Consider the following 13,829-nt stretch of genomic DNA (forward strand, 5'->3'; position numbering starts at 1 on the left):
TAGAGGGTGCTTGCGAGCTCAGTTGGAGACGCCTGTTACGACAGGTCGATTCACGAGGCCTTTGTTCCGGCAGGTTGGAGATCTCTTCAAAATATGGCGCCCCTTGCATTGTAAGGAAGTCAAGCCGATATGGGGATCTCTTGATCCCTGTCGGGCCCGATAGTTCGATCAAATTCCGCCTACAGGATGTAGAATCGAAATCAAAAACAAAACCGACATCATGATGATCTACTCAATAGCGAATTTGGAATGATATCGGTCTCGAATCAGAGTTTGTTCCCGCTTCAATATCCCTGTCGTCAAATGAGAAATATAATCAAAACATCACTAGACGATAACAGGACATTTATAGCGAGAGAGTCAGACGATGCGTCCTCTGGCCGAGGAAGATAGATGTCGATGAGATTAAAAACTAACGGTCGGAAACGTATGATCGTCAACACCGACGATAAAAACCCAAAAAACTGAAGATCTTCCCTCGACTCTCGAGGTATCATTCACTCGACATATTATTGTACGCATGTAAATCTTCATTGTTGTAAAGTTGCCTTCTAAAGTCTCTTATCCGGGTCTCTCCCCAATCTCCATTGTTATAACGTTGTCTTCTGAAGTCTGTTATCCGGGTCCGGGTCTCTTCCCTGAGCAAAACGAGCGTCACAAGTAGCCTCTGTGTGAATTGCGAGTCAAGGCTTATAGGTTCCTCCTACATACTTGAGCCGTTTTCTAAATATCCGGTCCGACGAATCCCGCAGATGGGAATGGTGGGCGAGAGTGGACTGAGGTCGCACGGAATAATCATGGACCCACCGTCGTCCCGTTCCAGCTCCGCTCATTGAACACACCAAGGCGCTCTGCTGCCGATTGGGGGTTCGTTCCAGGAACCCGCTCTCGCCCACGAATCGATCAGAGGCTCCAAGACAGCTGGGCAAAATCTCCCGAGGTGATCGCCGATCGATGCCCTATTCGTGTTTTTCGGAAAACTCGAGACTTGCTCAGCTTCGCTGTGCAAGTTGCACCTACCTAAATGCAGCTATTGAGTCGTCCTCGATCTAGTGCAATGCGATGTTATATCCGGATACATATTCCACTCTTTCTGAATCTAGGCCATGGCGGGGCCCGGGCGCCCAGTGCGGAAACGACGCCTCAGGCTCGTTTAAAAGTTGGCCTTTTCTGCCACCAATTTATGACTCTCGAAGCGCGCTCGGGCATTCCGTGCCGCTGAACGCCGAACTTCGATCTTGACCGCTCGCATGATGCAATATGATCCGCGCGCAGAATGACAAAATCAATGACGCCTTCGGCCAGATGGCCGACGGGAAGAGCTTTCGATGCGAAAATGAGCGAATTCATTTCGATTATCGCTGGGGGTACAGTGCGAACGTTGTTATTTATGCCGGGGGCGTCAAGAGTGCTCAGGGTTGGAGAGTCCTCTCACACACGGTTTTTCGCGAGCGGCGTTTTGATGCTCGTCACTCTGCAACGTATTGTATGCGACCGGAAGAGAGTTTTCTCTTTGGAGATGAATGCCCCCGCTCATCACTAGGTTCACCGAATCAGCTCGTCTTCAGATGCTTCCCGCCGCGCCGATTCGAGTCAATCTGATGGCGATTCGAATCCCGGTTTGCACTTCAACGAAATGACTCTTTCATTCTCAAGAGGAGAACCTCCTTGACAGGTTGGAAAACTTGACTTACCATAGTCGCCCTTCCGAAGGTTAAAACTCACGAACACAACTTGTCACGTATCCTTTCAGCTCTCTTACGTCTGCGCTCAAATGAGGATGCCTTTATTCTGCTCTCAGATCACCTCAAGCCACTCATCGTAGAATGGGTCATTGTAAATTCGAAGCTATCCTTTGGATCGGGGGCTTCGGGACAAAGTTCACCAACAGCAGACTCGAGTAGATCTCTCACCTAGCTGCCGCAACAGTAAAGCTAAATGGCGTGTGTTGGTTGCCGTTAGCCCGGTACAAAGCGGGGCTGCTCCAAACGGAGAGCGGTCGGCTCTATCTTGATAGCGGCCAATGAGGGAGATTATGACGCTACGTCGGTCTGCGAGAAGTCAACTCCTTGCGACGCTATTTTGTCAAAAAATAGCTATCATAGCCAGAGCTTTTCCGCCTGCTGCGGTTCATGCTCTTTGAATAATTTGCACTGATTTTTGGGATTTCCCCGGAAGACGGTCTGTTACAGGATTCCTTCTCGTCTGCAATCGTGAGGAACGTCCAATCGAAGGACGAGCACTTATTGAGCGTATTTTCGGAAAGGCCTTACACTGCCCGCTTGCTCGATCCTTTCGTGAATGCGAGGGTGACGAAGAGGGTCAGAGAGCCGCGCAGGATCGGTGCCCGCTCATACGGTGATTGAAGAGTATTTCTCGTTGGTATGCGATCAAATGGAGTTTCGGTCGTCGACATGGATGACCTTGTTCGAACATCGTGCTTCAAGTTTCGAGAAGTACGTTCATGTCCCGCGTTTGAGGGACGGTACAGATGAGGAACCTTTCCAATGGAAACCATGAGAAACAAACTCCCTTTGAACATGAAGTCCATCAGAAGCCAAAGGCTCCATATATCTAGGGGAAATCCTTTCTCTTTGACTCCAGTGGAAAGCTTCCTCATCCGATACATCCCTTAAACGCCGAACCTTAGGGTGCTCCGAGCACAAGGTTGACCGATAGTTTCACGGAACAGAATCAGTACCAAGTCGATTAAGAGAATAATAGCCCAGGGAGCTACATGAAATCTGCTCGAATAGAGGACACCTGACTCGAGCTTAAGACGCATTCTTTCTAACCCAAAGATTCCGTATCAGTCGCTGCACCTTCGTGGAGCCGTATGCGGGATGAGGGAAAATCTCCGATCTATCATTCCATAGAGGATATGCGGTCTCTGTGCGATTCCCTTTACGCCTTTACTTCCTTCGCGATCTCCTTTCCTTTACTTTACTTCAATCACGGAATCATTTTGGACGACTCCAGAGATTGCCGAGCGTCGTTGCTCTGTTTTTACTCAATGAACTGTTTTGAGTTTCTAATCGGTCATCTCTGGAGTCCATTCCATGTGGGGAAATCATCAGAGGGTACCGTGATTGGTCGGTCCGAGGAGTACTGTCACTAGATAGCCGCGAAAATCGACGGAACAAACAGAGGCAATCAAGCCTGATTGGCGGGCTGCCTGCCACGGAAAGCCCGCACCCCTTCCCCGGGGTGTCTGAAGAGTGCTCGGGGAGCTCTCGGTATCTAGTTCCTTCCGGCCCAAGTGACTCCCGAGTTCCCCGGAAGTAGATGGAAAGACTCGATGGAGGACTGAGAGAGTGGCGAGTACCATCCGAGTGGGAAGCGGTGTTCTAGTGGCTTGAGTCTGTTTCTCGATGAGATTTCCCTCGATGAACGAAGTCAGCTTGATGAACCGGAATTTCTTTCTTGTATCCTCTGCATAAGTCACGTGAATTCGCACTGTAGCTCTCTGACGGGGCTGGTGGAGATCCGAGCGTGAGAACCTCGAACTTGTTCTCGGCCTGGGGACCACCAACGGTCCGCAGACCCTCGGGAGCCAGTCTGAGGTAAAAGCTTCTCGGTCACGAGCTTTCTCTTGGCTTGGAATCGAAACCGGATATTCAACACTAAACTTCGAAGCGATGGAGATTTCGATTCTATTTTCAGCAACATTCCTCAGCGAAAAGATCTTTTCAGCTGTCACAGCCATCAAGAATCGACAATGAACCCCAATCGATATGCACGCAGCACTCCGACAGGTGGTAGCAAATCTGGAATCCAAAGCCGCGGATAAGCGACATCTTGACGTCACAGAAAGCAGAAAAATTCCACTGACTCTATGGAATTTCCGCCATTCCCAGACGGTCATCGCAGGAAGCTGCGCGTGTCGACTCTCTAATATTGTTCACGTTTCAAATCCCGGGACCTCCAAGTATTGTGAGAACTCTTCTTTTCGTGGCATCTCTTCCCGCATGATTTCAGAGAAGAAAGTCCAGCTTCATCAAGATAATCGAGGTGACATTCCCGACGAGTCCTCGACCCTCGTTTCCGCTTCCCTGGTCAGAACAGAGCACCCGTTGCTCGGAAGCTCGCGGGCTCCGTCGACATGACCTCGGTGGACCGCGAACCGCGAGAGCGAGAGGGGCCGGTCATCAGTCTGTAGGATCTTGCCATGAACTTTCATGACCTTCAGTCAAAAATTCACAGGGATACATGACTGGAGACTTATCTGCCTCTTTCTCTTCACAGAAATCCACCATCGAGAGGATTCTCCAAGCGGGTCACTGAACAAGGAGCCGCGACTCTGGGAGACTCTCTCGGTTATGATTCGACGCGAACACTACACTCGGTCAATATTTCTCGGAATCGAGCGTTCCATCATACCATCAACTTCTGTTCGCCTTCCGGAAGGACCCTGTACTCTTCGTCACCGTCGGGGAGCACCAAGCACAGACATGTTTTAAATAGCCGATTTCTCGAGGAAGGAGCTTTTAGAAGCGTCCCATGAATCATCTATTATCTGTCTATCCATAATCTCCCGATAACCGCTATCCCTTGAAGGGTTCGAGATCATCAACTGAGCGCAACTATCAGCCTTGCGATATGGATTGCTTTTCTGCGACGATCACGTGATAGTCAAGCACCCAGGTCAAGCGAGACCCTACTGACTCGGCAAGCGCTTCCGCGCCTTCTGCCTGATCCATCTTGCGAGAAACCGCTTAATAATTGACCCATTCTACGCTCTGCGCCGTTGAGTCATTGGAGACTCGAGGCGCCAGACACAATCGATAGATTGCTGGGAGTCGATTCTTATTTTCCACCGAGTGAGTAAATCGATCACTTGCAGACTTTATTTTGAACGCGAACAATGCTGAGAGGGCTTTGTGAGCGGAAGGCTCAACAGAACACCTTGATAGACGAGGATCGCCATACCGGAAGAGCTTGGAAAGGGGAGTTAGACGGAGATAATAGGAAACGTGACCGCAGACCAAGAATCAATATGAGAAGTTCATGCGATACGACCAGGGTCAGCTCTACGCATTCCTCCAAGTGCCTCGAGATTAGGCAATCGGAGGTGGATCATACGTCATTCTGACGCTTCACCGAGGATTTGAGAGCGGGGGCAAGGGGGAAATGGGGGGGGGCGCTGAACGGTTCCGTTTATGTACATACATGCTTAACTTGATGGCGCGTCTCCGCAACGCTGAACCCAGAAGGCGGGGAAAGCAAAATAACCGAAAGATCATCCAAGCGACGTTCCGACCTTGGAAAAGAGGATTGCGCTTCTACGCGTGTATTATTAGAATGATGCTGGAGGACCGCAGATGCAGAAGCTCGCATCGCTCGCCCATCGCCACATGTGACCCCATGTGGAGTCCAGGAATCGCTCTCGGACCCATCGATTTATCAAGGTCCGTTGGGTATACACATGTTCGTCGGAATCCGGAGGTCTGGAAACGGCCAAAGTTCATGTTGCTATATAGTAGATCACACGATTTACGAGCTGCAAGGCGTCCAGAACGCTCTCGACTGCTCGATTCGAGGGGGGATAGTGGGAAGCCGTCGACGACCCTTTATCGTAATCAGGAAACCATACGTCATGCGCGGAGCGGATTCAGCCGCAGTGCCTCCTTCAAAGAAGTCGGATTAGGAGTACCTTCTATAAGGAGCCGATAATTGCAGAGAAAGGGAGCATAATCTATTGAAATTCCACATTTATTATAATCCCAGATGGAGGCGAGCCGATTTCCTTGAGAATCGAAACCTTGCACGCTTTAGGCGTTGAGGATTGCAATGGGTTCGATTCTGAAGCAAATCGTTCGCTTCCGTCGACATATGATTTAATTAATATATTTACAAGTTCCCTAACTCGTAATGCCTTTGTTCTCCCAGCGTTTCTTATGTCCATAACAACATTTGCATTTCGGAAATTTGGAGATTTCGCCTTCGTCAAATGAAGATTAGGCGTCGTGTATACCTATGCGCGATGTGAACGCATCCCGCTCGCATCTCAAGTTGCTCTCGATTGCGGGACAGAGAAGCGACACAGCGAGCGACCCGCAGAACTCCGCGTTCGCAGGTCGTTCAGGAGAAAAAATCGTACTCAGTTCACTCTTTAAACAAGTCTTCGGAGTAGTGCGACAACTTGAAGAAATATTCGTGTCGCTGCTTCAGCTTGTGTTTCGTGTACGAGCGGAGCAGCGGTTCAACGTTGTGGTCCCGGATCCACGAACTCGAGGTCTCGGTCGTGAAGCTCGCGGATGGCGTTTTATCATCGCCCTGCTGTTCTTCTCCGGTGAAACCTTCGGGCCTGGTGATCTTGACGGACTCGTCCATCTCGAGAGGATCGCTGAGTCCGATTTCGTTGCGCGCGAACACCCTCACGAGGTACTCTCGATGCTCCTGCAGTTCCCTGACGTGGAGTCGATGTGTTTCCGCATCGACTTGAGCGACTTCCATCCACATACGTCTGCGTATATCTTTGATGGCAACGATGTACCCTGTCAGCGGGGAGCCTCCGTCCGATTCGGGACGGCCCCATTCGATATCCATCGACGTAGGTCCGGTGACACAGTACTCTAATGGGGCCGTCGGCGGAGTCGGACGATCCGCCGCCGCTTTCAGTTTCACCGCCTCGGCAGATTCCAAATAGTCGGAACTTCCGGAAATATTTTCCGCGCACACGCGGAACGTATACGTGAACTTATCGCTCAGGTGCTGCACGAGACAAGTGGTCCGATTGGCATCAATTGTCATCACGCGCGTCCAAGAAGTCGACGAGTGTTCTTTCTTCCAAATGACGTACGCGGTCAGCTCTGCTCCGCCGTTGTCTTTCGGGGGGCGCCACGACAAGGTGCACGTTTTGTTCGTGATATCATTGGCTTCGAGCGGTCCTTCGGGCGGGGTAGGTGGTCCTGAAAGCGGAGCGTCAAATTCCATTAGGAATCAAATAATGTAACAGAGCACATAGTGTGCAGCCACCCCGCAAAGTTCCGATATACAGAAAAAGTCGATACGTACGGATGACGTGTCCTGCGATGATCGCTTCATCGGTCGCCAGAGGAGGACTAGACCCGAATTCGTTCCTGCACGTAATTCTGAAGTGGTAGGCCGTACCCTTCTTGAGGCTAGATACAAGAATACTGAAACAGTTCGGTGCACAGGTCCCCGCCGGCTGCCACGCTTTCTTCGAGCTTTCTCGCTTTTCGATCGTGTAGTCCAGTATCGGCGATCCACCGTCCGTTTCCGGGGGGCACCATCCTAACGTGAATGACGTATCCTTCACGTCTCTGATTGTTATGGGTTTCTGCGGTGCTGAAGGTTTACCGTACGAGGCTCGAGCAACTATCGGGGTCGACTCAGCTGGCTCGCCGGTTCCGTTGGCGTTCACGGCGCAAACACGATATACGTATTCGCAGTTCTCCGTGACATTTTGATCGACGTATCGGAACGCGGTAGCCACAGTTTGCGCGATCTCGACGAAAATTTGCGATGAGACCTCACATCTTTCGATGACGTATTTCGTTATATCCGAACCGCCGTTGTCTGTCGGAGGATTCCAACAGATTGTTATGGAGTTCCTGTTCACGTCACTGAACGTGATCGGGGGCTCGGGCGGTCCTGGTCGATCGAGAATGCGGAGTTTGAAGTCATACGAAGCTTCACCGGCGGTGTTTGCGAGCTTCAGCGTGTACGTTCCCGTATCGTCGGGGACGAGGCCCTTGACGATGAGCGTCGACGATTTCTCGGTGCTCGATATCAACAGTTTGGATCCCGATTTGAGAGGACTGCCGTTCTTATACCAAGTGCTCTGCGGCGCCGGGAAGCCGAAGATCTTGACAGGGATCAGGTGCTCCTTACCCTTCTGGACCCGGACGGATTTCATGTTCGCGTCGAACTCGGCATAAGGTTTTTCTGTGGGTAAAATATTGAACTACGTTACGTCGCGACGCAACGACTGAATTGCTCCACACAGGATTCCGTTTTCTCCCTTTGATATATGTCATGAAAAGGGGAGAAGGACTCCAGTCGGACTGGCGGAGTCGCGAGAGGAATACGTACCTTTGATGGCCAAGGCTCCGGATGTTTGCGCCTCGCCGAACTTGTTTGTCGCTTTGCAAGTGTACGATCCGGCGTCCTGCTCGGTAACGTCAGTGATTGTCAGCAGAGCGACATGGTCCTGGAAGGTGACCTGCATCTTCGGTGTCAACTTCAGGGGTTTGTTGTCCTTGAACCATTCGATATCCGGCTGAGGTTCCCCGGAAACCCTGCACAGGAGAACGGAATCCGCTCCTCGTTTCGAGGCTGTTTCGTTGGGGAGCTGCTCGAGGACCGCCGGAGCGTCCCCGGCGTTATCCCGAGTTTCGACGTATTCGCTCGCTTCGGACGGCTCGCTCCTGCCGACATCGTTCTCGGCTATCACGCGGAACGTGTAGTCATGACCCTCGTTAAGACCTTGAATCCGAACGAAAGTTTCCGAAGTGGGTTTCCTCGTTTTGTACGGAATCCACTTCGCGGTGTTGCGGTCGTGGAATTCGATGCTGTAGCCGCGCACCGGAGCTCCTCCGTCGCTCTTGGGAGGCTTCCAGCTGAGGGTCAGCGAGTCCGAACCGATATCGGACGCCTTCGGCTCCTGGGGTGGTTCGGGTCGATCAAGGACGACGACGACGAAGTCTTGACTGCATTCTCCCCACTTGTTCTTGAGTCGGAGATGATAGACGCCAACTTGATTCTTCTCGATCTTGGGGAAAACGAGCGTCGTGGTCTGCGTCTCGTTGTTCACTTTCACGGACGACGAGCTCATGACGAGTTTTCCGTTCTGTGTCCAGAGGATGTCCGGATCCGGAATGGCCGTGAACGGCACTTCCAGCTCGAGTTTATCGCCCCGCCGCGCGGTGAAAATTCGTTGATCGGTGCGGATTTTTGGAGGACATTCGACCTTGACCGTCGAGGAGCACTTTTTGTCCTTGACAACACACGAGTAGATACCTTGATCGCTATCGGCAGCGTCTTTGATGATGAGTTTTCGGTTCTTCCCTTCGGTTGTGATTATCATTTTCTCCGAGGGTTCGACTTCCTCATCGTCCTTCTTCCAGTGAACTTCCATCGTTTCGCGATTGACTTCGACCAGCAGAGTGACGGTATCGCTCTCACGAACGACGATGTCCCTCAGCTTGAGCGTGAACTCGGTCTGAGCGTCTTCGACCTGAAGCTTCGTCGTGGTTCTGACGTTTCCGGCCACGCAAGTGTATTCGGCGACGTCGTCCTTGTCCACGTGACAAACGACCAGTTTTCGTACGAACTCTCCCTCTTTTACGAAACGGAAGCGCTCATCCATCGGGATGGGGACTCCGTCCCTCATCCAGATGACTTCAACGTCCGGAGACGTCAGAGAGACCGTAAATTCCGCGTCGGTGTCTTCCGGAACGTAGGTGGTGTCCGGAAGTCGAGCACGGAACTCTACCGATGGAGCTGCAAGGGACAATTACAAAGTTACACAGAGAGGGACTCGGGGTCTCGTCCACCGAAAGCGGAGCTGCGGAATATCGTTAATTCTGCTCAGCGAACTACTCACGTTCAACCTTGAGACGAGCCTTGCAAGACTGGTCCCCGACGGCGCACGTGTAGACTCCTGCGTCGTTGTATGAGGCTTTTTTGATGACAAGCCGCTGTCGCTTGCCGTCGATTGTGACAAGAGTCTTCTCTGTGAATTTGATCTCTTTCCCACCCTTGTACCAGCGGACCCAAGCGTCTCCTTTGGTCAGCTCCACTTGGAACCAAGCTTCTTCGTTCTCCGCTACGGTCATATCGGACATTTTCGATACGATTCTCGGGGGCAGTTCGGTGACGACCAGATCAGCCGTACATTCCTGTTCTCCGAGAACCACGGTGTATTCTCCGTCGTCTCGAACGGTCGTGTCGTTTATGACCAGCTTCCGGTACGCGTTCTCCTTGATGAAAGTATATTTCTCCGACTCCACGATCTTCTCTCCGTCTTTATGCCAGGTGACTTCGGCGTTCTCGTCGCTGATCTTACAGACGAACATGGCAACCGTGTCTTCGGATACTTCCACGTCTTGTATCTTCTCAATGAATGTGATCGTACGTTCTGGAACGAAAGTGGAATTCCCGAGTCAGATACGACGCACGGGGACATATGGGCATCCGGTTCAGATAATAATCGGTGAGAATCGAAGCTTCTAGCCACCCTTCACAAGGTACTGGGCGCATTGCCGAAGTTTTGGATTTATTTATTCTATGAATTTACTCACTCTGAATGGTGATTTTAGCTGACGACGTTGTAGATCCGTATTCGTTCTTCGCGACCACCTTGTAGGTTCCAGTCTGTTTCTGAGTTGTCTTTTTCGTTTCGAGAATGAAGACCCCGTTCTCCTCGGTGATTTTGGTGGTCTTGGTTTCCTTGATGATGGTTTCGTCGCAGTACCACTCGACCTCCGGCGATGGTTTTCCGGTGACCTTGACGACCAGTCTCAGTGTGTCTCCTTCCATGATGACCTGGTCGGGGAAGGTCTGGGTGAACTTGGGCTCTTCGTCCGTGTCTTTCGGTTTCTCTTGGATGGTCAGAGTGAATCGAGCGTGGACAGTTCCCTCGCTGTTCTGAGCGACCAGGTCGTAGCTGTCGCTGTCTTCGACAACAGTCTCTTTGATCTTGATCACTATCCGGAACATATCGTCGATTTGTTCGATCTGCTGGCTTATGCGTCTATCGAGCTTGACCGGCCGACCGTTCTTGCAGAGAGTGACCTTCGGTTCCGGTGCGGCGGAGACGACGCATACGATCGTGAGCTCGTCTCCTTCTTCGACGACGCGGTTTTCCGGTGGGTGAGCGAAAACAGGGGGTATCGCGTCGAACATCGACACCACGGAAGGTGTCCTCGAAAGCGTGAATCGCGAAGTTGGGGCCGAGTCGGTGCCGTGATCGGAGAAGGGCGCTTCCACGGTTAGCTCGGCCGAGCAAGATGTGAATCCGGCGAGGTTCTTAGCAACCACGGTGTAGGTTCCCGAGTCTTCAGGGAACGATTCCTTTATGTACAGGGTTGTCACGTTTGATTCGTCGTAATAGATGGTGAACTCCTCCGTGTTCTTCAGGATCTGCGTCTGTTTGAACCAAGTGATCGTTGGCCTCGGGTTTCCGGTAACTTGCGCGAGCATAGTCACCGGCTGGCCGTCGACGACTGTCAAGGGCTGCAGAGGCCGTACGAACCGCGGAGCTGTTGGCTCGTCTCCGTCCCGTACCCCTGAAAGCGATGTCAAAATATTTTTAAGAAATCCGAAGGGTTGAGTTTCTTTAATTTCAATCTGTAAATCGATTCCCCAGAGGAAATCTGGAAAGAATGAGCGGCTGATCAACTTACGACCGTAAACAGGAAGCCGCTGGATCTTATCGCCGAGAACTTCCTGAAGATATTGGGTGTACTCCTCTGCTTCTTTGAGGATATCAGGTGGTACAAGTCCAGATTCCTTGGTGATGACCTTCTTCACGAGCCAATGATCATGGGAAACTTTCTCAACGACTTGAACTCTTTCACCTTCCACAATCGTCATGCCGTCGGGACTCTCGGAAATGTAGGTGGTCGTCGCGATGAAATAGAATTCCTCGATGATCTCCTCGGATCTCTCTTCTGTAATTGCCTCTTTGATGACAACTTTCATCTCATCGGAATCTTCTTCGAATCGCAACTCGTAACGCTTCTCGACTGTCCCTTCGGTGACGTCGATCGTAGCTTCTCCAATCTCGAACGTGGTTTCGGCGGGCTTCGTGGGTTTCTCTTTCGGTTTCACGTTCATCTGGAAGGATTCCTCCGTGTCCTGGGGTTGGTCTTCGTGTTCAGGCTCCTTGCGGAGCTTGAACTCGGCTTCCGGAGTTACACTGGGTTTCTTCTTCTTCAGAGCGAATTTCATTTGTTGCGCCTCTTCCTCGTCTTCGACCTGGACGACCTTCTTGACTGTGATCTCGTCCGCGGCTTCCTCAGTCACCGGCACAGGCTCCTCCCTCTTGAGAATGAGTTCAGTTTCCGCGGTATCTTCATGAACGACTTTCGGTTTCGGCGTCTGGAGACGGAAAACAATTTATTCTCGTGAAGGAAAAAGAAAACGCATCCCGTATTCCGTGACCGGGCGCTACTTCATCTACTGGCAGTTTTACGTGACAGGCTTACCTCCTTCTTGGTGAGTACGATTGATTCTTCAGCATCTTCCGACTTCGGTTGTTCGGGCTCGGGTTTCTTGTCAATGCTGAACGTGGCCTCCGAAGCTGGGGTGGTTTCGTCCGCGCGAACCGTCTCGGTGGTGATAGACGGCTTCTTCTTCCGTTTCAGCGAAACTTTCTCTTCACCTTCTTCTCTGATAACGAACTCTTTCTTGATTGTCAGCTCTTCTGCGGCCTCGACGATCTCCTCTTTCGGTACCGGTGTCGGAAGCTGAACGGTTGCAGCTGTTTCGGAGGATTCCGTCACGGGCTCAGTCTTGGGTTTCAACTCGAGCTTCGTTTCAGTTTCCTCTTCAGGTTCCGGTACGATCTTCGGTTTCCTCTTGAGGCTCACCGTTCGAGCGGCCTCGTCGGACGTCACGAATTGCTCAACGAAGACCTCACCTTGTTGTTCTACGATGACAACGTCTTCGTTGACCTCGAGGACGTGTTCACGAATGACTTCGACCTCTTTCTTGATCGTCAGCTCGTCAGCGTGCTCCTCCGTGACTTTCTCAGGCTTCTTCTCCTCTTGGATCTCGACCGTGACCTCTTCCGTTTTCTCCTCGGGTTTCTTCTTCAGCTCGAATTTCACCTCCTCCTGCGATGGTTTTCGTTTCTTCTTCCCAATGGTCACTTTCTCTTCTTGTTGTTGCTGCTCCTTCTCCTCCTCTTTTTCCTCGATCACGACCCGTTTCTTGATTGTGATTTCATCTGCAGCTTCCTCTTTAACTTCACGCACCGCTACCTCTTGGGGAATGGTGACGACCTCCTCTTGGACTGTTTCTTCGACAACCGGCTCAGTGAGTGGTTTGCTTGCGACGGTTATCGAAACCTCTTCGGTCTCTTCGGGCAGCTTGATTTCCGCTTCCGGCTGCCTCACGATCTTGAGAGAGACTTCGGTGGGCTCCTCGACCGGGACGGGTTTAGCTGAGGACTTACGTCTTTTCAGCGTAACTTCTTGAGGCTTCTCTTCGACCACGACAGGTTTACGGATTTTGAGCTCCACCTGCTCGTCCTGAGTGACCTTGGGCTTCTCCTCGGCGATCAGGAGAGAAACCTCTTCGGCCACTTCGTCGGTCGGCTTCTCGGGTTTCTCCTCCTTCCTCTGCAGGGTGACGCTGACGTCAGCTTCGGCTGTGTCAGGGGTCTCTTCGATTTTCTGAGCCTTCGTCAATTTGAAAGCGACAGCCGGGGCGTCTTCCAAGTCCTCTACCGGTTTCTCAATCTTGAGGTCAACGGCGATCTCTTCCGATGTTGGCTCTTCGGGTTTGGGTTTCGGTTGAAGTTTCACGACTTCCTCGATCGTTTCTTCGGACGTTTCCTGGGGTTTCTCGGGTTTCCTGACGATTCTAATCTCGGCGCTTTCTTCCGTCTCCTCGACCGGCTTGACGGGTTGCTTCTTCTTGATTCGGAGCGATGTCTCAGGAGCTTCTACAAGAATACGACTCGGTTCAGTTGTTTGAAAATACTACTTTCGAGCTAATGCGGGTAGCGGCTTACCTTTCTGGTCGATTGCTATTAATCGCAGTGTCTACCTAAGCGGTCTGCGAACGGAGTAGTGCAACGTCACGAAAGCCATGCAACACGTTTTGCGAGACATGTACACAGAAGCGGCGATGAC

General features: G+C 51.6%; 1 protein-coding gene across 1 annotated transcript in view; it reads right to left on the bottom strand.

The window, feature by feature from the left end:
* Positions 1-5,698: 5,698 nt before the first annotated feature.
* Positions 5,699-13,829, bottom strand: part of LOC100906441 (titin-like) — a 34,407-nt gene continuing 26,276 nt past the window's right edge. Inside the window, 7 exon segments of the mRNA XM_029110826.1 lie at positions 5,699-6,911; positions 7,018-7,911; positions 8,059-9,468; positions 9,572-10,105; positions 10,269-11,255; positions 11,373-12,069; positions 12,177-13,639. Coding sequence (XP_028966659.1) covers positions 6,106-6,911; positions 7,018-7,911; positions 8,059-9,468; positions 9,572-10,105; positions 10,269-11,255; positions 11,373-12,069; positions 12,177-13,639 — 6,791 coding nt within the window. The 3' untranslated portion in view covers positions 5,699-6,105.

This window comes from Galendromus occidentalis, unplaced genomic scaffold (genome assembly GCF_000255335.2).
Source record: "Galendromus occidentalis unplaced genomic scaffold, Mocc_1.1 scf7180000077121, whole genome shotgun sequence".
NCBI lineage: Eukaryota > Metazoa > Arthropoda > Arachnida > Mesostigmata > Phytoseiidae > Galendromus > Galendromus occidentalis.